At 46.6% G+C, this 25,127-nt stretch overlaps 1 protein-coding gene across 2 annotated transcripts in view; it reads left to right on the top strand.

Annotated features, from left to right (window-relative positions):
* The first annotated feature begins 3,116 nt into the window (after nt 1-3,116).
* PDSS2 (decaprenyl diphosphate synthase subunit 2) overlaps nt 3,117-25,127 on the top strand; it is an 87,659-nt gene continuing 65,648 nt past the window's right edge. For both annotated transcript variants that reach the window (XM_064170159.1, XM_064170158.1), the window contains exon 1: nt 3,117-3,562. In XM_064170159.1, the coding sequence (XP_064026229.1) occupies nt 3,333-3,562 (230 nt within the window). In that variant the 5' untranslated portion in view covers nt 3,117-3,332. The remainder of the gene's footprint in view (nt 3,563-25,127) is intronic.

The following is a 25,127-nucleotide window of genomic DNA, read 5'->3' as shown; positions in this document are numbered from 1 at the left end:
AAGCAGTGATATCTATAGGTAAGCTGGTCTATCACTACCCATCACAAGCCCCTGGTTTTTGATGCCTCTGTTAAATATTAACTAATCTGGAATGATTGTTTTTTCCTGATTGATGTGGCAGCCTGAAGCTGATTTTTAGCATAGTTCTGTCAGTTTATAAAATGAGGTGGGCAAGGTGCATTTTGTTTGTGTTAAAAGATACTGCATGACTGAGAGACTCTCCTATCTCCATGCTCTACAAATGCAGTTTGGCAAAGGTTTTGCCAAACTTGATGGATGAGGAATGTCTCAGACTGTTTCCATGAGAAAACCATAAATACAGACCTCTGGCCAGAATGGTCTTTTCACATTATGCTGTCTGAAAAGTCCAACAGTAATAGACACCTGCTAGGGGGAATGGAGCAAAACTAGAGGTGGGGAGAGACCCAGACTGTATGTGAGGAGGAAGTTGTTCAGCATGAGAGTGGTGAGAGCCTGGAATGGGTTGCCCAGGGAGGTGGTTGAGGCTCCATCCCTGGAGGTATTTAAGGCCAGACTGGATGAGGCTGTGGCCAGCCTGATCTAGGGTAGTGTGTCCCTGCCCATGGCAGGGGGGTTGGACCTGGCTGATCCTTATGGTCCCTTCCAACCCTGACTGATTCTGTGATTCTGTTTACTGGAGATAGACAAGATTTCCTGGCAATGGCTTCTCCTAGCAACAGAAGCTAGGAGTTTTGTGGAGTTGAGTGCAAGATCTGAGATAAGGTTCTGCTGTTGCTCCCCACAGTCCTACTTATAAACGTGTATGATGAGTCCATGATTAGGATGCAGGCTGTGCAGACAAGAAGAGGATTGGAACTGAATGAGAAAAAAAATAGAGGAGGTTGTGACAAGAATGAAAGAACAGTAAGGATTGTGTGGGGGACTGAATTGAAGAAGTGCAAAAATTGGAAGAAAGAAACCATGAAGTTGGACCAGGGGTCAAAAATGGACTGAGGTGAGACTGTTACATTGTTAAGAGAAGACATAGGGCTGAGAGTGAGAGGCAGACAGTCTTTGGGTACCACAGTGTAACCTTTTCAAGGAGTCTCTGTTGCCAAAATAAAGCTGTGAAACTCGCTGCCAAAATGTATGCTCCAGCAACTGCTGCATTTAAAGAACATCAAGCTTGCACCTGGTGAATACTCTGGTGGCTGTGTGCAGCGTCGTGGTCTTGCCTTACTTCTAAACTTAGTTTAGACTTGGGAGAACTCTACATCAAGGAGGCAGAGGTTTTCAGTTTCTTAGACTAACACAAAGAACTAAGCTAAAAGTCTCTCACATCAGGAGAGGGTTGGTTTCCTGCTCATAGAACTCTAATTCTCCTCAGTTCACATGTATTATTTTAAGCAGACTAATTGCATAATCATGTTGGATTTTGACAGAACACTTACCACATTAAGTGCCAGAATGGATATGGCTCAGGCAATGAATCTTGTCAGGATAAGGTGCCTTGGTAGCTCCTCTTAAGTGCATCCCTCTGGCAATTCTCATTAAGTGAGACTTTCTGCACAGGAACATGCATTCTGTCATTTCCAGACTATTTATGACCTGAAACTCCTTATTTAGCAACAGTTTGTCCTGTGACACTAGTTAGCTAAACTGACTCAGTGGCAGCTCCTTCAAGGGAAAGCTTTATTCTCTCAGAGATAAGCAGTATGGGAAGCAAAGTCTGGACACCAGAACCTTAACTCTCCTGTGGTCTCTCCAGTTCTTGCAGGTTCTCTCCACTCTAGTTCATCCCCTCTCCAGTTTGGGAGAGGTTGCTTACAAGATGTCACAAGCATGTGCAACCATTGTTGGTGCCACAGTAAAATCGTTTTCCTTAGGACAGTTCTGGTGCTACTTTTGAGCTGTTTCAGGTGTAAGAACAACAAACACCTTACTGTTGTCACTAGAATCAGGTAAGGAGTGTTCCTTTATAGCAGCTTCTCCCTTGCAACTTCAAGAGTTACTTGTGCTTCCCTGGACTGGACTTCATCTTTCTTCATGATGCAATTGCTTTCTGTTTGCACCTTCTTTTACAATATCCTTCAATGTAACCCCTCAGTCATGGGGAGCAATGCAAATAAAGTGATTTATGTCTTGTATTTGTAAACAATCAGAAACTTCTTTTTCACATGAATGTAGTCAGTAGGCCTCTTTCCTCATCAGAACTCTGCATGGCTTGTTCCAACTGCCTGGGAGTTACAGGAGGAATGGCTCTGTGTGACTGTAAAGACAGAAGAGATCCTATTCTTGCTGAAGTATTTGTGGAATTGGCAAGTCACTTAAGCCCCTTTTTCTGCAGATGGCCAGTGGATTTTCCTCCTCTGGGGCACAGACAATGCAGTTTCTGAACTCACAAAAGCTTTGGTTGGATGTAAGCTGCAAAGACATGTCACCAATGGCTGTGCTCAGAACAAATGAAAGACTACTTGATATACAGCCAGTTACACTGTAGAATCGTAGGATCCAGAAGCCTTCAGCCAGGCACTCAAAATTAGCTGTCATTTTGGACATTAGCTGCCTGAAGTACCTCTTCAGCTCACAGGGAGGCTGTTCACGAACACCTCAGCTGTGTCACAGGGAGCTCCACGGGACAACGGCAGGAGCATGCAGTAAATAAGGCCTGTGGGTGCCACGTCCGAAACGAGCAAAACATAGAGACCGCCTCTACGCTGCGATTACGGGAACAGATCGTGGCTGTGTAGCTGGAGACTACACTTTGAACACCTTGTGGGAATTTCACCTCTTCCTCGCTGGTCTCTGCACCAGCGCTGGCGGCAGGCAGCGCACAGCAGCATCTGGAGCGGCGGCCAGACAGGCCAAACTGCGGCCCGGCGCTGCCCCTGCTCGCTGCGCTCCCCACGGCCGGACTGGCACACCCAGGCCGCCCCGGGAAGCGAAAAGCACACCGCGGGGAAGAGAAGCGGCAGCCCTTTACTCGGTGCAAGGTCTGCGGGTGAAGGAAGAGGGGGAAAGCACCCTACAGCCAGAACTCCGCCAGGCAGCCCCCGCTGCCTCCCGCCGCCGTCAGGCAGCCGTCAGGCAGGCTGGGCGGGAGGGGCTGTCGTGCCGCCCGCGCTTTGCGGCCCGCCGTGTGTCGCGGTGCCCAAGATGGCTGCCCCCTGGGCGCGGTGATCCCGCCGCGGCCGCCGCGCCGGGGTGGCAGACGCGGGGCAGCTGAGGGCTCCTAACCTCCGAGGCCGATGGCAGGGTGTGAGCGGGTTCTCTAGTCCAAGCCACACACGGATCGCGCTGCGGAGCCCCTCCGGGGCGAGTTAACAGGAGAGGAAGCCCGCGCCGGGAGCCTCCCGGGCCGGTGCGGCCGCATGTGGGGAGCTCTGCTGAGGCGAGGCGGCCGCGGCGGCGGCGGCGGCCTGCGCGCTCTGGCGGCGGGCGGCCCGCCCTGGAGCGAGGTGGTGTCCGAGGCCGAGAAGATCGTGGGCTACCCGACGTCCTTCATGAGCCTGAGGTGCCTGCTCAGCGACGAGCTCAGCAACATCGCCATGCAGGTCCGCAAGCTGGCGGGCACCAAGCACCCGCTGCTCGACACCGCTCGGTAAGCGCCCGGCCCGTAAGCTGTTGGGCACCGAGCACCCGCTGCTCGGCACCGCTCGGTAAGCGCCCGGCCCGTAAGCTGTTGGGCACCGAGCACCCGCTGCTCGGCACCGCTCGGTAAGCGCCCGGCCCGTAAGCTGTTGGGCACCGAGCACCCGCTGCTCGGCACCGCTCGGTAAGCGCCCGGCCCGTAAGCTGTTGGGCACCGAGCACCCGCTGCTCGGCACCGCTCGGTAAGCGCCCGGCCCGTAAGCTGTTGGGCACCGAGCACCCGCTGCTCGGCACCGCTCGGTTAGCGCCCGGCCCGCCGAGACGCTGTCCCGCTCCCCGCTGGCTGAGCGCCCTGGCGGTGCTGCGGTCTCGGTCTTCGCGGTGGAAGCTGCCTGCGGCCCCCAGGAGACTGTCAAAGCCCGCGGGAAGTGCTGGGCGCTGTCAGTTGTTCAGGAGCTAGGCTAGGGTCGGTGGCCAGCATCGCTCCGCGGGCTCCCGGGAGAGCGGAGGCGTTGGCCGTGAGCGGCCGCGGAGAACTGAGCGTCCCATGGGTGTCCTCAGGAGAACCCTGCCCTTAGCCCTTGGCACGGGCAGCCAGCTTGCTGTGCCAGGAGCTGCATTGCCTTGCTGCAACAGGTTTTGCCTTCGGTTTATCCTCTGCCATTCGGAAGCTGCTTCGTTGTAGTACCATGTGAGATGAGTGAGTCTGCCGTGTTATCTGTCTGTGCAAAACAAAAGCCTTGCCAAGGGAAGAGTTGTGGCTGTCGTTAGCAGCTACCTGGGGTTTTAAGTATTAATAACTATATTGCAAGGAAACTAAGGGGGGGAAAAAAGGAGCTCTTGTAAAGCAAGAGCTGATTGGAAATGTTCTCTTCATGAAAAGCCAGAGCTTAACAAAGTGGAGAATAAAGAATTGTGATTTTCCAAAGGCATTGATTGCTTGGATTGTGGGTTTGAATTATTTGGTCAGGTTTTCTTGGGGTGTTTTTGCTTTGACAGAACTGTGTTTGCTGCAACCACAGGTATAGAAATGTTTATAGAATCACAGAACGGTAGAGGTTGGAAGAGACCCCAGAAGATAATCCAGTCCACCCTCCTGCCAGAGAGGTCAGACAGGGACACATCCGGGCATGATTTGAATGAGACTCCACAGCTGCTCTGGGCAGCCTCCTCCAGGGCTCTGTCACCCTCACAGTGAAAAAGTTTTTCCTTCTCTTCCCGGGGAACTTCCTCTGCTCCATCTTGCCCCCATTGCCCCTTGTCCTGCCAGTGAACATCACTGAGCAGAGCCTGGCTCTGTCCTCCTGGCACTGTCCGGCACATCTTTATCAGCAAGAATGAGGAAAGCCCTCAGGCTCCTCTGTTTCAAGCTCCAGCTCCCTCAGCCTGTTGTCAGCAGGGAGATGTTCCACTGCCTTCAGCATCTTCAAGGCTCTGCACTGGACTCTCTCAAGTGGTTCCCTGAGGTCCTTCTTGAACTGAGGGGCAAGAACCCAAGTTTAATAAGTGTTGGTTTTGAACAAGTGTAAGCCAAAATGTGAGCAAATATTCTGCTTTCCTATTAAAAGTTGTAGCTGTGTTGTCATCCTTAGTAACTCCATAAGGTGACTTCATTGCTGGCTACAAATACCTGCAGGGAGGCTGTAGCCAGGTGGGGTTGGGCTCTTCTCCCAGGCAACCAGTAACAGAAGAAGGGGACACAGTCTCAAGTTGAGCCAGGGGAGGTCTAGGCTGGATGTTAGGAGGAAGTTGTTGGCAGAGAGAGTGATTGACATTGGAATGGGCTGCCCAGGGAGGTGGTGGAGTCCTCGTCCCTGGAGACGTTCAAGAAAAAAAATGGATGAGACAGTGCCATGGTCTGGTTGATTGTCTAGGGCTGGGTGCTAGGTTGGGCTGGCTGATCTTGGAGGTCTCTTTCAACCTGGTTGATTCTATGATTCTCTGAATTGTATGCTATAACCCCAGATTTGCTTTTCAAGCTCTCTGTCCCTAAATCTGGTCGTGTCGAATGAATTAAAGGAGTACAGGGGACAAGCATGGCTTTTTAAAGAAACATTAATCTGGGGGAAGAGGATTTAAATATTGGCATTTAGTAAACTTTTCCAGAAGAAACAAATTAACTTGTTAGTAAAAATGAAAAATGCCTACCCTTAGAAAATGCTGCTTTTGTTTAATTGTTTATTGTTTCAGTTTTGCTGAGTTGTTTAAAAATGCAGGTTGTGATATGAGCTTAGCAAAGGTTTTTGGGATGTCTTTTTTAAGAGGAGGGACACAAAATGTTTTTTATGCCTTTGATCCCAGCTTTAAGGTTGGTTGATGAAATGCAGGAAATAGAAGGACCAGAGTGCAATAATGCATTTGGGCTCCAAGGCTTCCACTGCAGTTCTAGAAGTACTGAGACCGCACAGTGCCAAACTGGGACTTCAGTGTTAGCTTTAGAGAGTCTGTTCAGTGTGGAGTAGTTGCTGGTTTCTTTGTGAATGAAGTTTAAATGTGGTAGAAGGTTTTGTGATGGAGCTGTGATGTGTAGGAGTTGATTTTGTTTTAAATGGAGGCTTCAGGCTTCATTCAGTAAGGCTGTGGCTTGTGGAGCAGCAGGAGGAATACAGCCATGCATGTTGAATGCAGGGTTGAATACCTGAGGTTTTAAAGCCTCGTATGTAGCACACTGCTAACCTGATGTCTTGTGCTGGAAACAAAAGTCAGTGTTTGCTCACAGAAGCCCCAGACTGTGGATTCTTACTTGGAGTGTTCTTCACCAGTATTTCCAGAAGCTTCCTTGCAGATGTATTCCCGTCTTTGACCTTTGTGTTAGAGGAAGAGTTTATCTCCTGCTGACGAGTTTTAGTACACCTGTAGCCATGCACAAATTGTGCCTCACCTTGGTTTATGGTATGATTGTGCAATAAAGTGGATTCTGACCTTGTTCTTAATCCACTCTTTCTGATATTTGACCGTTATATGTTTGACTGTAAAAGTGATTTATTTTAGCTATAGATCTGAGATCATCTAGGCTCTGGCTTACCACAGCAGTTTAGGAAAGAGATATTTATTTTAAACTAATTTATTTTATTTAATTAAGTTTATTTAATTTACTTTAATATTTTATTACTTTTATTCTGTATTTTTTATTTTAATGTTTTAAGTCTCTGTCTCCTTACCCAGTAACAGAGATTTCCTGCTGTGTGGTCAGGCAAATATTTTAAAGCATGAGTGTCTAAAATACATCTTTGGGTGTTTTTTTTTTTTTAGGAAGTGCTGAAGTGATTGATATGTTCTGCATCTGTAATCTTTCAGACTGTGAGTGCATAAATACTGTATCCAGTACTCCAGCACTTGAGTGTTTTCTCTTTGTGAGCACATCTGAAAAATCTGTGCAGTAAAACTGATTAATTGCGTGTGCCATTTCTCAGGTTTCTGCTCATTTATTTCTGAGGTCATAACTGGTGACAATCAAATTATGATTGCTTGCTGGCATCTCTAAGTGATGGTACTTTTCTTTAACCTTCTTTCACTGGTGGCATTTTGTCATCAGTGTTTTCGTGTTTGCTCTCCCCTTCTATCTAAATGCTTTGCTAGCCTTTGAAAGTCTTCCTAAGAGCTTTAGGGATTTCTTAAGCGTTGGTAGAAACCCCTCTGCTTTACCTGCACAGAACAGGTTCTGAGCTGAGGCACTACACTGAAAGCCTTTGGTGTAGCATCTTTAACTCTTTGCTCTGCTTTGACTCATTGAGCTATTGCTGAGAACCTTCAAGAAGGCAGTTTAAAGGTGAGTGTCCACGTGAGACAGGACATGTGGAAGAACAGCTGTTGGGGCAGTCTGCGTCTCTCTGATGATCCCATCCATTTCTTCCTCTCATTTGGATGTGTCAGTGGCAGTGCCTGGGTGTTCTTCTGGGATGATGTGTGACCCTCATGCTTCCTACCAAGACTATGCCTGGCCAGCAGCTTTAAATCTGTGAGCTATTGCTGAGTCTGCCTTTGGAAGGGCAGAGATTGTTAACAGAGCCCTACAGAGAGGGGTTTGGGAGTTCTGTGATCCCTGCAGTAAAACTGTTCTTAAAGTTTTGGTTTCTTAACAGTGAGCCACGTGAAGCGAACGCCCTCAGTACTAGCTTTGCCAGATATGTTAGCAGGAGGGTGAAATGTGAGGGCAAGGTTACATTTCATTTTAGGAAGGCTGATGTCTAGTGGTTAGCAGATCATTGGAAGCTGGATTATATGGATTATATTCACAGCTGTGCTTTTGGCTCTTTCACTAGGACGAGTCACTTAATTTTTCATTCTTGCATTTGCTTATCTGGAGAATGAGTAATGCAGCATCTGCTTTCTAGAGGTGTTACACTTCGTTCATTCCAGCCTGTATCCATCAGTGGTCTTTGAGTGGAAGATGTATATAAGCAGTGTTGATAAAGGATTCTTTGAACAAATGCTGTTGTTAGAGTATTCACCTCTAATGGATACTCTGGAAGCAGAGTTACAATCAGCCTACTTCTGAATCTTTGCAGTCCTGCAAGTCATTGTATGGTTCTTCAGAGCTTTTACTTTTCTTTCTCTATAATAAGGAAGCATTTTCAGCAGTTACTCAGAACCAACATTTGCATTTTTGTTGCCTTTCAGGCTTTGTTGGACTAAAAGAAAACTTTCTCAACGCATGAACGTATGACCTCCTTTTCAGCTGGAAAGCAAACAAATTTCCAATCTTCTCCCTTCTCTCTCCTCTCTCAGCTCTCTTACATCCTTCTTAATAAAGGAAAGAATCTGCAGTTGGCAGAGGGATCTACTTTTCTGGGATCCATAGTGTGAATAACGTTCTTGATTTTTCAATCTCCCTTGAGAAAGGTGTAGCTTGCTGCAGATTGTAAACAGTAAACGTTATGGCCAATGCATCACTTTTATAATATCACTAAATGTAATGGAACACTTCATACACCTCAAATTATTATGGGATGCCATTTAGCACTAACCATTCTGTCATTAGCTGGCAGGAGAAATGATTATGTTTTAGTTGTGTCAGAATTGTTTGTTGGTGATAAATGCTTAAGTGGGCTTAGCTATAGTTTTCCTGGGTTACTGCAGAAATAAAGAGCCTCACTAGAGCAGCTTTTGTGCTCTCTGTAGATGTCGAGTCATTTTAAGCACCCAGTGGAAAATGCAGCAAGGAGTAGCTTCAGGATGCTGATGTGCTTTTCAGTGAAAGTGTTTGATAGCACAGGGTTGCTGATAGTTCTGGTTCTCTGTCAGATTGAAATGGCTTAGCTCCCTCACACGTGCCCTGTACCTTCAGATCCAGCCTACGTTTGGCCTCCTGAGTGATTGACCTCAGCACAGACCTGGTGATTTGTTCCAACCTGGCATTGATGGAATTCTTATTCAAAGAATCATAGAATCAGGCAGGTCAGAAGAGACCTCCAAGCTCATCCAGTCCAACCTAGCACCCTGCCCTAGACAATCAGCCAGGCTTTGCTTCAATACCTCCACGCACAGTGACTCCACCACCTCCCTGAGCAGCTCATTCCAATGCCAATCACTCTCTCTGCCAACAACTTCCTCCTAACATCCACCCTAGACCTCCCCTGGCACAATTTGAGACTGTGTCCTCTTGTTCTGTTGCTGGGTGCCTGGGAGAAGAGCTCAACCCCACCTGGCTACAGCCTCCCTTCAGGTAGCTGTAGACAGCAATGAGCTCTGCCCTGAGCCTCCTCAGTGCCAAATACAGGAGCAGAATAACCTCTCTTGTCCTGCTGGCCACACTGCTCCTGATCCAGGCCAGGATGCCATTGGCTGTGCTGCCCACCTGGGCACACTGCTGGCTCATGCTCAGCTACTCTCTTCCAGCCCCCCTTCCGATCTCCCTTTGTGTCTAGCTGTTCTCAGCCACTCTGTCCCCAGCCTGTGGCACTGCTTGGGGTTGTTGTGTCAAAGTGCAGAGCCCTGCACTTGGCCTTGTGAATTGGCCTTGTGTATTGCCACTTTGTAGTTACTCTTAATAGAATGGTGACCTTAAAACTATCCCTTTTTTTTTTTTTTGTCAGCAGTGTAGGTGCTCTAATTGACTGTAAGTAGCTTTTTAGCAGCTTGTTTCAAATGTTAGTTCTTTGGATTTTTTTCTGGGCTAGAAAATGGACAATGTCTGTTTACTTGGCAGTGACTAATGAGGTAAGTTGCCTGAAAACAGCCAGCAGCTGGATGCTCAAAGTGACAAGCAGAGGGTCTGGTCAGCTTAGAGCTTCTAAAGCTAAAACTGACTAAAGCCTTCTCATTTTTACTGAGTTGCTTGCTCTGTAAGGGACTTTAAGGACATGATATAGTCATGTTTGGGTCACCAGAAGCCCTTTTCACTCACTGAATCATCTCTTTGGTTCAGTAAGTTAACTTTTTTGCTTTGCAAGAATGAGGGAGAAATAACTCTCCTAGGGCTTTTACTCTTTTGTGTAGCTTGCAATAAGCTTCTCTACTCGAGATATTCCTCCCCTGCCACCTATTTTTGTTGACACTGCCTGCCAGTTGACTCCTCTCCTTGTTTTGGAGATCCTGTCAGTGGCTGGAGACCCCATTAACCAGTCACCATGGCTATTTTCACTCCTCAAAACCCCTGGGCAGCAATGTGTCCTCTGCAGCATCCAGGAAAGGACAAAGTTCACAAGGGAGAAGCGTGGGCTTGGAAGTTAGACGTTTCCTTACTTAGGCTTTTGCTTTCTCCTAGGGGTGGCAGACCATTGTCTTAAATTATTAATATCTTCCCTTTACCCCACATCTGAGTGTCTTAGTTTCCCTCAGGGTAGGCAGACTGTCTGCGCTGCTTGCCCTAAAGGAACTGCTGCTAGAGAGAAGCTTGACAGAGTATAAAGGAACACCACGAATTTAACCCCCAGATCCATTACCAAAATTAAGTTTAAAATCTGTAGCAGCTGCTTTGCTGCCCTTGAATTGTCCCTGCCAATTCTCTTTAGCTTGATTTTTTTAATCTTCTCTCCTGCTGCGTCAAAGTTTCACTTAAGGGAAGAATACTCATGGAAGCTGCTGATTGATACCCGCCTGAACATGAGCCAGCAGTGTGCCCAGGTGGCCAAGAGAGCCAGTGGCATCCTGGCCTGCATCAGCAATGGTGTGGTCAGCAGGAGCAGGGAGGTCATTCTGCCCCTGTACTCTGCACTGCTTAGACCACACCTTGAGTGCTGTGTTCAGTTCTGGGCCCCCCAGTTTAGGAGGGACATTGAGATGCTTGAGCATGTCCAGAGAAGGGCAGCGAGGCTGGGGAGAGGCCTTGAGCACAGCCCTACGAGGAGAGGCTGAGGGAGCTGGGATTGGTTAGCCTGGAGAAGAGGAGGCTCAGGGGTGACCTTATTGCTGTCTACAACTACCTGAGGGGAGGTTGTGGCCAGGAGGAGGTTGCTCTCTTCTCTCAGGTGGCCAGCACCAGAACAAGAGGACACAGCCTCAGGCTGTGCCAGGGGAGATTTAGGCTGGAGGTGAGGAGAAAGTTCTTCCCTGAGAGAGTCATTGGACACTGGAATGGGCTGTCCGGGGAGGTGGTGGAGTCGCCGTCCCTGGAGCTGTTCAAGGCAGGATTGGACGTGGCACTTGGTGCCATGGTCTGGCCTTGAGCTCTGTGGTAAAGGGTTGGACTTGATGATCTGTGAGGTCTCTTCCAACCCTGATGATACTGTGATACTGTATGGTAGTTGTGGGGGAAACCCTTCTTTCCCCTATGTGTTTATTCAGGCAATGAGAGGCATTGAAGGAGTTTCTACTATTAGAATTTACAGCATATTTTATGTGTCTTTTGTCCATAAGAATATAACTTCATAAAACTGGAGCAAATAGTCTTGCCAGTTGGAAAGTAGGAAATGAATCCCTGTAATGACTATAATGTGTCATAGCAACCAAGGTTTAAAACACATTCCAAAAGAGTGTTATAAAAATGACATCAGAGCGGGGGGGGGGGGGGGGGAAGATGATTAAGTATTATGTTATAGTAACAGAAAGAGAGGCTTGTTTGTTTGTTTGTGAATCACTTGGGATGGTATTGCTGCCTGCAGAGGGAAGGGAGCTGCAGTCTATCTCCTAACACATGATGTGCTTCTGAGGAGGGCAGTGAGGCTGGGGAGAGGTCTGGCAAACATGAGCTATGAGGAGTGGCTGAGGGAGCTGGGGGTGTTTAGTCTGGAGAAGAGGAGGCTGAGAGGGGACCTAATTGCCCTCTACAACTACCTGAAAGGAGGTTGTAGTGAGGCTGGAGCTGGTTTCCCGAATTACTGACAGTAGGACAAGAGGAAATGACCTCAAGTTGCATCAGGGGAGGTTTAGGTTGGATGTTGGGAGGAAGTTCTTTCCTGAGCAGGTGCTCAGGCACTGGCACAGGCTGCCCAGGTTGGTGGTGGAGTCACCATCCCTGGAGGTGTTTAAGAGAAAGCTGGATGAGGCACTTAGTGCCATGGGTTAGTTAATTAGAAGGGTCAAGTGATAGGTTGGACTTGATGATCTTAGAGGTCTTTTCCTGCCTGGTTAATTCTGTGACTGGGAAATCCTTTCCTTTGCTGGGTGCTGAATAAAACCTTTCCAGAGCTGGCCTAGCTGTAGAGAGTTAAGAGGAAGAAAGTGAGAGCAAGCTCTCTTTTAGCTCTAAATTCCCCATTTATGATCTTTATGAATTCACAAACCAGTGACTCATTTATTTTTTGCTGCAGAGACACAAAGGCAGAAGCCTGCAGGCTGGTTTTGGTGGAAAGAAGTGTAACTGTGAGAAGCCTATTCTGTTTCCACACCTGATGTAATTTCATTCAAAAATGGAAATTTGCATTAGATTACCTCAAAAATGTCATCATTTTTTGATGCAAATAATTTCAAATTCTTCCCTTCCCTGCAAATGATGAATTATTCTTTCAGGAGAGATCTAGATTATTTTAATTAATTACTTGGGGGTTTGGATCTTTAAATTTTAAATTAAGTTACAGGTGAGTTAAGCTCTTCCCTGAGGAGCTTTTACTACGTTAGCTGTGCAGAAGGATAATATTTCTGCCTAATTCTCTAATGGGCTGTTGGATGCTGCTCTGCTGAACACGACTGCTGGTTTGCTTTGGAGTTCTGGTCTGTGGCCAGCAGTTGGACAATTAGAAGATGTCACCTGGAATGTATTTTCCTCTTGGCCTTGGAAGGGAAAGATTAGGAGCCAGAGAAAGTCGCTGCTTTGGTGCAGTTGTGGAGGACTGCAGAAATGTGATGGAAAAGGCTAAATGAGGCACTGATAACCTCGCCTGTGAAACGTCTGCGGGGAGCGGGCAAAAGACAGAGACAACTTTAGTGGTGTTAACTTCATATTTTGACCTCAGTAGGTATTCCCTTTGCTCCAACTGCTTCTCCTGCCTGTATACAATTACATGAATGTATGTCTGTGATTATAAAAAGGTATCCTTATCAGTTCCTTCAGGGCTGCGGGGACTAAAGCAATGCTTCTTTTCCTCTTCTCAAGTATGATTACTTGTTGAAGATGTGATACATTTAGGTCATATTTGGCATATGTTTAAACTGAGCCTGAGAGTGATTGATGAAAAAGAGGGAATAACAAACCTAAATTGTGTTTTCCCTTGTGTGGCTGTTGCAGCCAAGCTGCAATCTATTTTGTAGTGTCTTAGGTTACTGGAAAGGATACATTCAGAAAATACAGTAGGGTAAAGAGTTCAGTTTATTTATTTATTTCTGTGTTTTCAAAGATGGGCATCCCTCTTTCTGCCTTGGTGTTCATTACCTCCAAGAATTCTCTTGGTGGCCAGCTGAAAAGCAGAATCAAAGGGGCAGAGGAATTGCCTTAGGCAAAGGCTTTTTGGTGAAATCATTCTGAAAGGATCTTAAGAGAGAACCACCACTTAGAGCAGTCACTTTTTAAACACTCCCCACCCTTTTCATGCTTTGTTAAATCTTAATGGGTTTGGTTTCCTAATATTCAGCCAGAATACCATATTCCAGTGCCTGCAGGCAGTGGTAGAGAGCAAACTGTTTGCCCTGTAATTAACAGTTTCTCCTATATTTTCATTTGGTTGCATCCACTGGGGAGAGGATACTAAGAGGAGCTCAGTGGTTGAGTTTGATGTGCTCTCTGGGCTACTTTTTTTTTGCCTTTCTCCTCTCCTCAGTGTTCAGTGGTTGGAGTGCTGAGGTTAGAGAGCTAAGAAGCCCAGATTGGATTCTTAATTCTGCCTGTGTGGCTGTAGGCAGGTCCTTTTATCTAGGTAAGCTGTGGTAACTTTATGTGCACAGCACTATTTAGGGATGTAGGCTGAGAACCCTGTCAGGAGCTTGCTGCCCCAGATACCTTGAGATCAGAACACATTTCTGTGTTCTGCTTCCCACTCTGTGCTCTGCAGAACCCCCTGAGGAGGCAAAAAAATAGAGTGCCCTAGCCCTGAGCCACTGCTTAGCAGGGTGCAAGAGCTGGAAGGTTAAGAGAAGAGATCGTGAACAGTTTAAATGTGGTGATCTGCAGTTTGTGGTAGTTGGATGTTTTTGTGTGTAGGTGGGTACCCTGGCAAGGAGGTGGTTGGAACTCACCCATGATGTTGTGCATTTGATACACAGCAGTTTTCTTGTGGTGGTTCTGGTGTTGTTTGCTGTTTTGAAGTGCTTCATTCCAACACTGCTTAATCATAGAATCAGCCAGGTTGGAAGAGACCTCCAAGCTCAGCCAGTCCAACCTAGCACCCAGCCCTGGCCAATCAACCAGACCATGGCACTAAGTGCCCCAGCCAGGCTTGGCTTCAGCACCTCCAGGCACGGCGACTCCACCACCTCCCTGGGCAGCCCATTCCAATGCCAATCACTCTCTCTGCCAACAACTTCCTCCTAACATCCAGCCTAGACCTCCCCTGCCACAACCTGAGACTCTGTCCCCTTGTTCTGTTGCTGGGTGCCTGGCAGAAGAGCCCAACCCCACCTGGCTACAGCCTCCCTTCAGGTGGTTGTAGACAGCAATGAGCTCTGCCCTGAGCCTCCTCCTCTGCAGGCTGCACACCCCCAGCTCCCTCAGCCTCTCCTCACAGGGCTGTGCCCCAGGCCCCTCCCCAGCCTTGCTGCCCTTCTCTGGACACCTTCCAGCACCTCAACATCTCTCTTGAATTGAGGAGCCCAGAACTGGACACAGCACTCAAGATGTGTCCTGAGCAGTGCACATGGTCAGAAGAACCTCCCTTGTTCTGCTGGCCACACTGCTCCTGAGCCAGGCCAGGATGCCACTGGCTGTGCTGCCCACCTGGGCACACTGCTGGCTCATGTTCTGCTACTACCTACTAGCACCCCAGGTCCCTTTGTGCCTGGCTGCTCTCAGCCACTCTGTCCCCAGCCAGTTGCCTTGGAAATGGCTTAAATTTTTTTTGCTATGAATTATGTAAGATTGCTTTGGTTGGTACAAAGTCAGTCCAACTGTAAGCTATTATCATGGAACTATAGAATAGTTAGGGTTGGAAGGGACCTCCAAAGGTCATCCAGTCCAACCCCAGACATCCTCCACTTGAGCAGGTTGTTCAGAGCCTTGGCCAGCCTGATCTTGAGTATCTCCAGCGGTGGGGCCTCAACCACTTCCCTGGGCAACCTGTTGCAGTGTTCCAGCACCCTCATGGTGCAGAACTTGTTCCTCACATCCAATCTAAATCTGCTCTTCTCTCATTTCAAACCATTGCCCTCATCTTATCCCTGCAGGCCTTTGCAAACAATCCCTCTGCAGCCTTCTTGTAACGTCCTCCAAATACTGACAGGCTGCTATTGGGTCCCCCCCCAGATCCTTCTCTACCTGACCCTGAACAACCCCAGCTCCCTCAGCCTGTAGCAGAGGTGCCTCACCCCCTGATCACTTTCATGGCCACTATTAATGTTGAAATACAATAACAAATTGAGATGTCAAATAGCAAACCCCATTATTTCCAGAGCACACTGAAATTCACCATGCCAAGCGAATAGCAACTTTTTGTTGGCATCCTGTGACACTGAAAAAAATCTTCATTTATTTCCTCTATAAAGTTTTACCCAACCTGACTTAGTTAGATTTTGTGTTTTTCTTTGCTTCATGCACAAGGGGTCCTAACACATTTTTTGTCTGAGGCAGAAAGCAATCTCCAGGTAACCATATTCTGTGCTATTTTAAGGCTGTGTGCCCTGCTGATGGGTTTTAAAGCACAAAATAATGATGACATACCATGCAGAGGTCTTGCTTGCCTGAGGCAAATGGTCTGAATGCACTGGGTGCAGTCTTCTGTTTCCTGATGAAAGTGTTGGAAAGGAGCTGGCTTCCATTGTTTGGTGGTTGGTTGTGGTGTTTTCTGTTGTTGCTGCTGTTCACTGGCTTTTTAAAGATGCATTTCTCTCAGTTAATTATACTGCATGCAACTAACAGCTGAAATAGCTTGCACAGAAGAAGGAAGGGAGTCTAAGCTTCTGGGAAGGAAGTCTGGAACTCAATTTTTGGCTGAAGTAAGGTTGAGTTGATTGCTTGATAATGGGAAGAAGGATGACAGGTGGTTTGGACAGAGGGTGTCACGCCAGGGGCAAGGTAGCTTTTCAAGCCAAGGCTAAGGATCCCAACAGATTTCCTAGCAAGTGGGGAGTAGGATTGTTACCACTAAATTATTAGAGAAACAGCTAATGAGGGGAAGGAGCCAAAAAGCCTAAGAAACCCCCAGATTTCAAGAAGGAAGAATAAGAGGAGTGTTTTCCAGAAGTCTGATTAAAGAGGGCTTGGGTAGAGTGTGTGCACCAAGGGCTTCACAGTGAGGTTGTTAGAGATATTTGTGAAACAATTCTGGTTTGTCTCCAGAGCTTTCCAGTGATTTTCAAGAGGGTTTTGGCTGTGTAGTGCTTCTAAGAGCTAAGCACTGTACTCTTTCATCACTTCAGATTGAAAACAAGAGAAAGATGTAGTTCAGTGGCCTAGCAGCTCCCCTTATGGGCAGCAATTCATGACCTTGGAGTTCCAGGGAGCACACATCTGTGTTGTGCATACATGGTCTGGCAGCCTGTTTTTCACCACCAGCATCTACCTCTCAAGTGAAATTGGAAATACTGAGCAATTTTTCATGCTAATCTTCAATTTCAGTTTCATGATTTGCTGAGGGGTTTAATATTTCATCCAGAATCTTGTATTGACTCTTGTAACAACTCTTGAAATCTGAATCTCTGTAATAAAGTCATTAAGGCTTTTCCTTTGGCTAGAGAAGCTCTCAGGCAGAGTAGGCTCTGCAGATCTTCACCCCTTACTCACTATGTTCTTGCTTCTTAGTCCTGTGGTTCAAAAGAGAAGCTCTCAGGCAGAGTAGGCTCTGCAGATCTTCACCCCTTACTCACTATGTTCTTGCTTCTTAGTCTTATGGCTCAAAAGAGAAGCTCTCAGGCAGAGTAGGCTCTGCAGATCTTCACTCCTTACTCACTATGTTCTTGCTTCTTAGTCTTATGGCTCAAAAGAGCTTTAAAGAGGAAAAAAGATGGGACTTAATGTAGTTATACAAGTAAGCAACATAGGTAGAAAATAAAGCTCCAGGGAGACCTTAGAGCAGCCTTCCAGTACCTGAAAGGGGCTAGAAGAAAGCTAGGAAGGGACTTGTACAGGGGCTTGTAATGATAGGATAAGGGAAAATGAGCTGAAGCTTGAGGAGGGCAGATTTAGACTGGAGATTAGGAAGGATTTCTTTACAGTGAGGGTGGTGAGACACTGGCACAGGCTGCCCAAGGAGGCTGTGGTTACCCTCTCCCTGGAGGTGTTTAAAGCCAGGCTGGATGAGGCCTTGAACAACCTGGGCTAGTGGGAGGTGTCCCTGCCCATGGTAGGGGACGATTGGAAGTGGATGAGCTTTAAGGTCCCTTCCAACCCGTTCCGTGACTCAAGCCACGTTTTCAGTCATGTGTCTGGATTTTCTGTTTCCCCCTTTCCTTCAGGACTGAGTTAGCAGGGGAGAACCACTGTTGGCATTCATTGTACACGTCTGGCAGGAGCACTCCTCCTCTAGTTCATGATAATGTCATCTTAATAGGGAGCTCAGTGTAGGAAGGGATGTTTTTGTCTTTCACAGGCTCTTTAGCCTTGTGAGGTGAATAGGTGTCAAGTAAGCCTTGAATACTTTTCACAACCAGTTTTGTCTTAGCCATAAAAGAAAGGTTACAGATTTATGTTCCTCTTAAGGACAGCCAAGGTCACACTTAGTCACCTCTGGATGTTTTCTGAAATGTCAGTTGTCTTAAGAACTAAATCTATTTCAGTGCCTTTTTTCCCCCTTTTCAATACTTTGTCTGGAGCATCTCAGCTAAGCTGAGATGAGAATGGCTCCCCTCCCAGACAGGGTAAGTGGGATGTTTGAAATCTTCCAGCTGTTTGTCAGATACTTAACTCCGCTCTGAACGGCTGTGCCATCTGTCTAGCTAAAAAAGGTGCACTGAGCAAGAAGAAAAGCATCTTTCCAATTCACCCTCTGAGATAATCAAGTCACAGATGAGTCTGGTTGATTCTATGATTCTATGGAAACAGTGGATTTTAAATTTTATAAGGATAGCTTCATAAAAGGTATGAAAGAGGAAGTCGGAATTAATTCAGCTTCAACATCAACAACCTGGAATACTGTGTCCAGTTTTGGGTGCCCCAGTTCAAGAGAAACAGGGATCTGCTGGAGAGAGTCCAATGGAGAGGTACAAGACTTGGTTATCTCTCCTGTGTGGAAAGACTGAAAAGACCTGGGGCTGTTTAGTCTGGAGAGGAGAAGGCTGATAAATATCCATAAATGACCATAAATATCTGAGGGGTGGGTGTCAGGATGTAGTTGCCAGGCCCAGTGACAGGACAAGGAACAGTGAGTGCAACATAGGAGGCTCCACCTCAACAGAATGAGATGCTTCTGTGTGGTGAGGATGATGGAGCACTGTAACAGGTTGCCCAGAGAGGTGGTGGAGTCTCCTTCTCTGGGAACTTTCAAAACCCACCTGGATGTGTTCCTGTCCTGGATGATTCTGCCTTGGTAGGGAGGTTGGAATCAATGATCTCTGGAGGTCCCTTCCAACCCTTAACATTCTGTGGTTCTGTGATCCTAAGTTTAAAGTAATAATTTTGTTAACTACATGAATTTATTTGCTCTTCAGCCTTGCATATGGGTAAAACTTTTGTTTCCTCTGTAAAATGTGCCATTTCAGTTGCATTGCTGCTGTGAGCCATCCATTGTTTTCTATCATCTGTTACAAATCTCTTACATTTCGTGAATGAAGATCACTTTTGTCTGAATTTTTTCAAGAGATGTGAAGGATGCAGCAGGAGGACAGGGTAAACTTTATAGATTTGTAGTAAACAAGGTGCTTAGGAGATGAGCTTTAAGGGACTTACAGGGAGTCTGGGGAGGGACTGTTTATAGGGATGCTGGGGAGGGACTGTTCAGAAGGACAAGAGACAGTGGTTTGAAACTGGAGCAGGGAAGATTTAAGTTGGACATAAGCAGAAGTTCTTACAATGAATCATAGAATCATAAAATCAACCAGGTTGGAAGAGAGCTCCAAGCTCATCCAGTCCAACCTAGCACCCAGCCCTATCCAATCAACCAGACCATGGCACTAAGTGCCCCAGCCACGCTTGGCTTCAACACCTCCAGGCACAGTGACTCCACCACCTCCCTGGGCAGCCCATCCTGGAGCAGACTGCCCAGGGATGTGGTTGAGGTTCTGTCCCTGGAGACATTCAAAATCAGACTTGATGTGGCCCTGTAGAGTCTGCTCTAGTTGGTGTCATCTCTGCTGACTGCAGGAGAGTTGGACAAGATATTCTTTGAGGGTCCCTTCCATCCCGATGCAACCTGTCAATCTGTGACCATGAAATGAACGAAGGGGGGCTCCAGCAAGAAAAATGAGGAAGACATTTCTTAGCCCCTGGTGCCATCTGTAGGGTTACTACTGGAACAGGCAGCTAAAGCAGGGGAACAGGAATTTGGGTGTCAGTTTGCAGTGTCTGATTAAAAGGCAAGAAGGTGTCGCATCCACCTGCCAGAGCAGGAGCATACAAGCTAGCTCAGGTCACACAGGAACACATCCAGACAGGCCTTGAAAGGCTCCAGAGAAGCAGACTCCACAGCCTCTCTGGGCAGCCTGTGCCAGTGCTCTGGGACCCTTCCAGTCAAGAACTTCCCCCTTGTGTTGTGGTGGAACCTCCTGTGCTGCAGCTTCCATCCATTGCTCCCCTCTCAGTCTTCTCTTCTTTAGACTAAGCAGCCCCAGGTCCCTCAGCCTCTCCTCATAAGGCAGTGCTCCAGTCCCCAGGAATCATGAACTGTTGCTTAGTAAGAGCTAAGTGGGAATCATAAACAGTTTGAGATGGGCAGAGCAGCTTGTGCAGAGCAGGAGTTGTTTCGCTGATTAAAGGTGGGTGCTAAACACAGTTTCCTATTCTTTAGCTGAACATAATCTGTAAATAAACTCTCTATAACTGATTTCCAAGGGGCTGTGGAGAAGAGAATAATTCCATTGGGCAAGTTCTTATAGTGAAAGGATATGAAAGTTTGGCCCAACTCAAATGATTTTCTTCCAAATGAGTTTGCCTGTGGCTGCCTGTGCCCCCAAAAGCAAGGTTAGCATTAACGTGAGGGAGTGAAAGCAGATGCCAAAGTTGATCCTCGATGAGAAGAGCTTTCCCCTCAGTTTTAAGTGACATGATTAGCCCTTCACAAGGACACGGTGGGGAAGGCTTTCAGTGCAGCCTGCAAGAGCACAACAATGAGTTCCTGCTCACAGTAAGAGCGGCGTAGTTAAATCCTCACACCTCGTGCCGAACGTCTGTCACATCATGTCAGTTATTCAGGTATGGACCTACTGGGCAAAGCAAAGAGCACAACTTAAAACACTTCTCAGGACAGTATTTTTACAGCTGCTGGAAACTTTTCTATTAGCAGGGCACCCAATTTCTATATTTGTGTGAATGTTTTTCTTTCTGTGTCCCTTTATGTGCGAGGACTTCAGAGAGTCGCTGCAGAAGTTGTTAGGAGCAATAATTAGTTTTGTAAGTTAGCTACAGCTGTATGGTCATTACTTGAGCTGTGCTTGGATTCCAGTGAATAAAGTGACATCAAAAAAAAAAGTCATCCAGTAGGGTGCTTACTTCCTCACAGCTTAAGTAGCCAACACTTTGATATTTCTATTCAAAAGCAGGAACACAGAGGGCCATGGATTTTACTCTTTATAGCTCTTAAGATAATTTGACAAGAAACAATTATTATTCTTCTTTTCATGGCAGTGAAAGAACCTGCCTGGGCTGTGGAAACTTTGGATTGTGGGTTTTGGTTTAATCTCCTGGTTTCTTTGAGCCTTTTCTCCCCTCTTTGTCTCCTCTTATTGAAGAAAGAGCTAACTAGGCGAGGTGCTTTTTTAGGTGTGCGGATTGGTTTGGGGTTTGTTTGGTCACTTTTACTGAATTCGTGGCTGCAGGAATCCTGCTGGTAGTGAAAGTCCTGAAAGTGAATAGGATTTTCTAGTGCAGAGCCAGTCACACAAAGCTTTCACTCAGATAAAGCCAGGAGCAGCAGCCAGTGAAACTATTGCACAGTGGCCAGGAGTCAGGCAAAGCCCTGGAGCCAGAGAGAACAGGGAACTTGCCCTGCGTGGATGCTTGGTAAGATGTAAGAAGAGGTGTTCCCATTTCCTCTTCCATTCTCTAGAACCCTCCAAGGGACCATGTACCATAGAGATCATAGAATCAGCCAGGTTGGAAGAGACCTGCAAGCTCATCCAGGCCAACCTAGTACCCAGCCCTATCCAATCAACCAGACCATGGCACTAAGTGCCCCAGCCAGGCTTTGCTTTAGCACCTCCAGGGACAGCGACTCCACCACGTCCCTGGGCAGCCCATTCCAATGCCAATCACTCTCTCTGTGGAGAACTTCCTCCTAACATCCAGCCTAGACCTCCCCTGGCACAGCTTGAGGCTGTGTCCCCTTCTTCTGTTGCTGGTTGTCTGGCAGAAGAGCCCAACCCCACCTGGCTACAGCCTCCCTTCAAGTAGTTGTAGAGAGCACTGAGGTCTGCCCTGAGCCTTCTCTTCTGCAGGCTGCACACCCCCAGCTCCCTCAGCCTCTCCTCGCAGGCCTGTGCCCCAGGCCCCTCCCCAGCCTTGCTGCCCTTCTCTGGACACAACTAATGCAATGTTTTTTTGCTGTGTCTTTGAGAAAGGATGAAAATTCCATCAGAAGTCAGTGTCTTCAGGAGAGGAGCAATCAGCTCCTTTGCTTTTGCTCTTATTTCCTCACTTTGTTTGCTTTTTTCTTTTTTGCCTTCCCTCTCTCCCTGTGTTCATCTTCCCATCTTTCTGCAACACCTTCTACTGTTCAAGAGTTGTGTATTCTTCAGAAGGTTTCTACAACAGCTTTTCAAAAGGGAAAACGTGAAGAACTTTGACCATGAACAGAGGAGATTTTGCTGATTGAGGACTGCTGTGCTTATCTTGGGAACCCAAAGACATCCATGTCTGGAGTCATGTAGATTAAAATCCTTGTGAAAGGGACATTCGGATCCGGCAGAGCACACTGATGCTGCCATGGAAAAAAATCTGTTCTCTGGCTTTTTCTGAGCTGTCATGCCAGGCTTGACAAGGCTGTGAGCAAGCTGATCTAGTGGAGGATGTCCTGCTGACTGCAGGGGGCTTGGACTAGGTGACCTTTGGAGGTCCCTTCCAACCCAACCCATTCTGTGATTGTATGGAGTTAATGTGGATGTTCATTTGGGTGTAGACTGTAGGAATATCTCCCTCTAGATGGTAATTTGCTCTTACAAAAATGATGTGATTTTTGCATCCTGTTTAACAGAAATGAAAAGTAGAAGTCCTACAGAAGAAGAGATAGGCAAAAGTTAAACACAGACTTGCAGTGGCCCTGCAGGAAAAATTCTGTAAACTCCACTCATGTCTTAAGCCTTTCTTTAACTGTGTGTGTGTGACCACTAAAACAAGCCACGTGCTAAATTTCAGGCTGTATCCTCTGTATTGCCAGTGGTAGCCAACTGTTAAGTGCGCAGCATTATCTCAAGACTCGATGTAATTGAGTCTTAAAACCAGAAGTGTTAATAAAGAGCGAGCAGTTAGGTTACTGCTCATCAGCTGAGCTGTGAACACTGAATAATGTGTGTTCACCTAGCCCAGAGCAAATGCAAAGTAATGCAATGCAGCCTGACCTTTTCTCATTGCAGGTTAACCTGAGTCTAATTATCTTGGATTTGCCTCGGGCTAAGAGTGGACAGGAATCACAGCTTGCCTGAGTAGGAACTTTTTAACTCTTAGTAACTTGCTTTTGTGTTTGCATCCTGTGCTGCTAGGAGGGAAAGCAAAGGAATGGGTAACAAAGGAGGACAAACTCAGAGTGCTTCTAGCAGAGGTGATAGTCACCTGCTGTGAATCTTAGCTGAAGTTCAGGAGCCATCTCTTGGGTGTCCTGCTACACTCTTCAGTAGTTTATGGTCAAAACAGCTTTAGGACCAATCCTGAAAATAAAGAGGTTAGTAGCTTTGTATCAGTAGTACTGGACAGGAGTGTGTTAAGATATCCTAGACAGTAGGAGGAAATTCTTTACTGCGAGACTGGTGAGACTCTGCGGCAGGCTGCCCAGGGACGTTGTAGGTGCCCTCGCCCTGGAGCTGTTGAAGGCCAGGTTGGATAGCAACACGCAGAGCATCTGGTAATGCAAGCTATTTTGCCATTGACTAGGAGAGAGAAAGGTCAGCCTACTGACAGCTTAAATGAAAAACTAACCTGTTCACAACTCTCTCTTCCTTTCTGCATCTGTTCCAGTACAGAAAGCCCTGTATGTATTCTTGAAATAGTCACGGTGCCCTCTCTTTAGCTTCAGACAAAAAGCAGCATTGTAGCAGAACCCCAAGAGCAAGAGTGTACTAGAAGCACCAAGTGTGTGGTGTTTGAGAGAAGAGCTCCTTTTCTGTCATTAATGCTACTTTATCCTTTAGCTGAACCAGAGAAGTGTGATCACACAGGCAGCATCATTCTGTTGGAGTTACAGGATGCAGCTGCTCTCTGCAGAACTGGAAGGAAATAGAAGGTTAGCAAGGGAATATTTGTTCCCCTCTCTTTTCACCTCTCCCTAAGAAGAGAGATAACTCTAAGAAACTGTCAGAGGAACTTTTACTGCATAATCCTGAAGTTGGGATGTTCATATTCACTACAAACCACTTTTCACATGAAACTGAAGGAAGGTCATGACTCAAAGGAAGAATTAAAAGCCCCTAGAGAAGCTCTTTTTGCATTTGCACATTGTGTGTTTACTCCAAGGGCTTTCCTAAGAGTATCTAATGCAACAGTAAAGCTCTATTCTGAGTGTTTATGTTCTTGGCTACTATTCTAGTTGAACATAACAAGCATAATCTGTGCAGATACCAAAATACTGCATCATTTCTGTAAGATGAAAAAGGCAAATGGGTTGAAAAGAAAGACTTTGTGGTGTTTTGTAAATTATTGGCTTGAAGTAATTTAAGTCTTCAGAGTCTGACGTTTTGATAACTTGGGCTAGACCTGGAATTACAGCTGCTGTGTGTTACTTGCCATTTATATCAGCTACCTTGAATTGCCTGCTTGATGCACTGTCATCGTCTTCAGAGCTAAATTGAAGTGTTCCATGTTCCCAAGTCTGTTTTTGCTGGAGTTTGAAGATATGTTTGGTCAATTTGCTGCAGCATGGTTGAATTTAGGTGTTCCGTCTTTAGGTGTTATTTTGTATCAGTGCTTCCTGTGTTATTTTGCAGACAGAATGGTTAAAAAGGTTGTGATTTGATTCTTCTGCAAGCATTTAGGCATGGTAAGAGTGAAACACCAGTGCTGCAAAATCATTTGACAAGCATATGTAGTAGGTAGGACAAGGAGTAATGGCTTTGAATTAAATAGAGGCTAGATTTAGATTAGATGTCAGGAAGAACTTCACCGTGAGGGTGGTTGGTGAGTTGCTGGAACAGGTTGTACAGAACAAGTTCTGCACCATGAGGGTGGCAGAACAGTGGAACAGGTTGCCCAGGGAGGTTGTGGATGCCTCATCCCTAGAGATAATGAAGGTCAGGCTGGACAAGTCTCTGAGTGACTTGATCAAGTGGAGGATGTCCCTGCTGACTGCAGGGGGGGTTAGACTCAATGGCCTTTGGAAGTCCCTTCCAACCTAAACTATTCTATGATTCTGTGTCCCCTCCCTGGAGAAGTGTTACAAGACCAGTTCAGATGGGGATTTGAGCAGCCTAGTTCATAGTGGAAGGTGTCCATGGCAGTGGAGTTGGAACTAGATGATCTGTAAGGTCCCTTCCAAGCCAAACCATTCTATGATTGTCCCACATGGGATTAAGAACTTGCAAGTGAAAGTTAAAGGCAGTGGTGTATTTGGGTTTAGATTAAAGTGGAGTCTTTAAGAGAGGGATTATCCTAAGACATGGATATGCACTGGAGCCCTGGCCAGGGACAGCATATTACAGTAAATGTTAATATTGAAGCTAGCAGATGGAACATACCAAGAATTACTGAGCCTGTTCTCTCTTTTACTGCCTGGAAGAAGCATTTGTATTAAATGATGACATTGTCATTCAAGTTTCTA

The sequence above is a fragment of the Pogoniulus pusillus genome, chromosome 33 (assembly GCF_015220805.1).
Source record: "Pogoniulus pusillus isolate bPogPus1 chromosome 33, bPogPus1.pri, whole genome shotgun sequence".
Taxonomy (NCBI): domain Eukaryota; kingdom Metazoa; phylum Chordata; class Aves; order Piciformes; family Lybiidae; genus Pogoniulus; species Pogoniulus pusillus.
The sequence above is the reverse complement of the archived record's forward strand: the minus strand, read 5'-3'. Positions and strand labels throughout refer to the sequence as shown.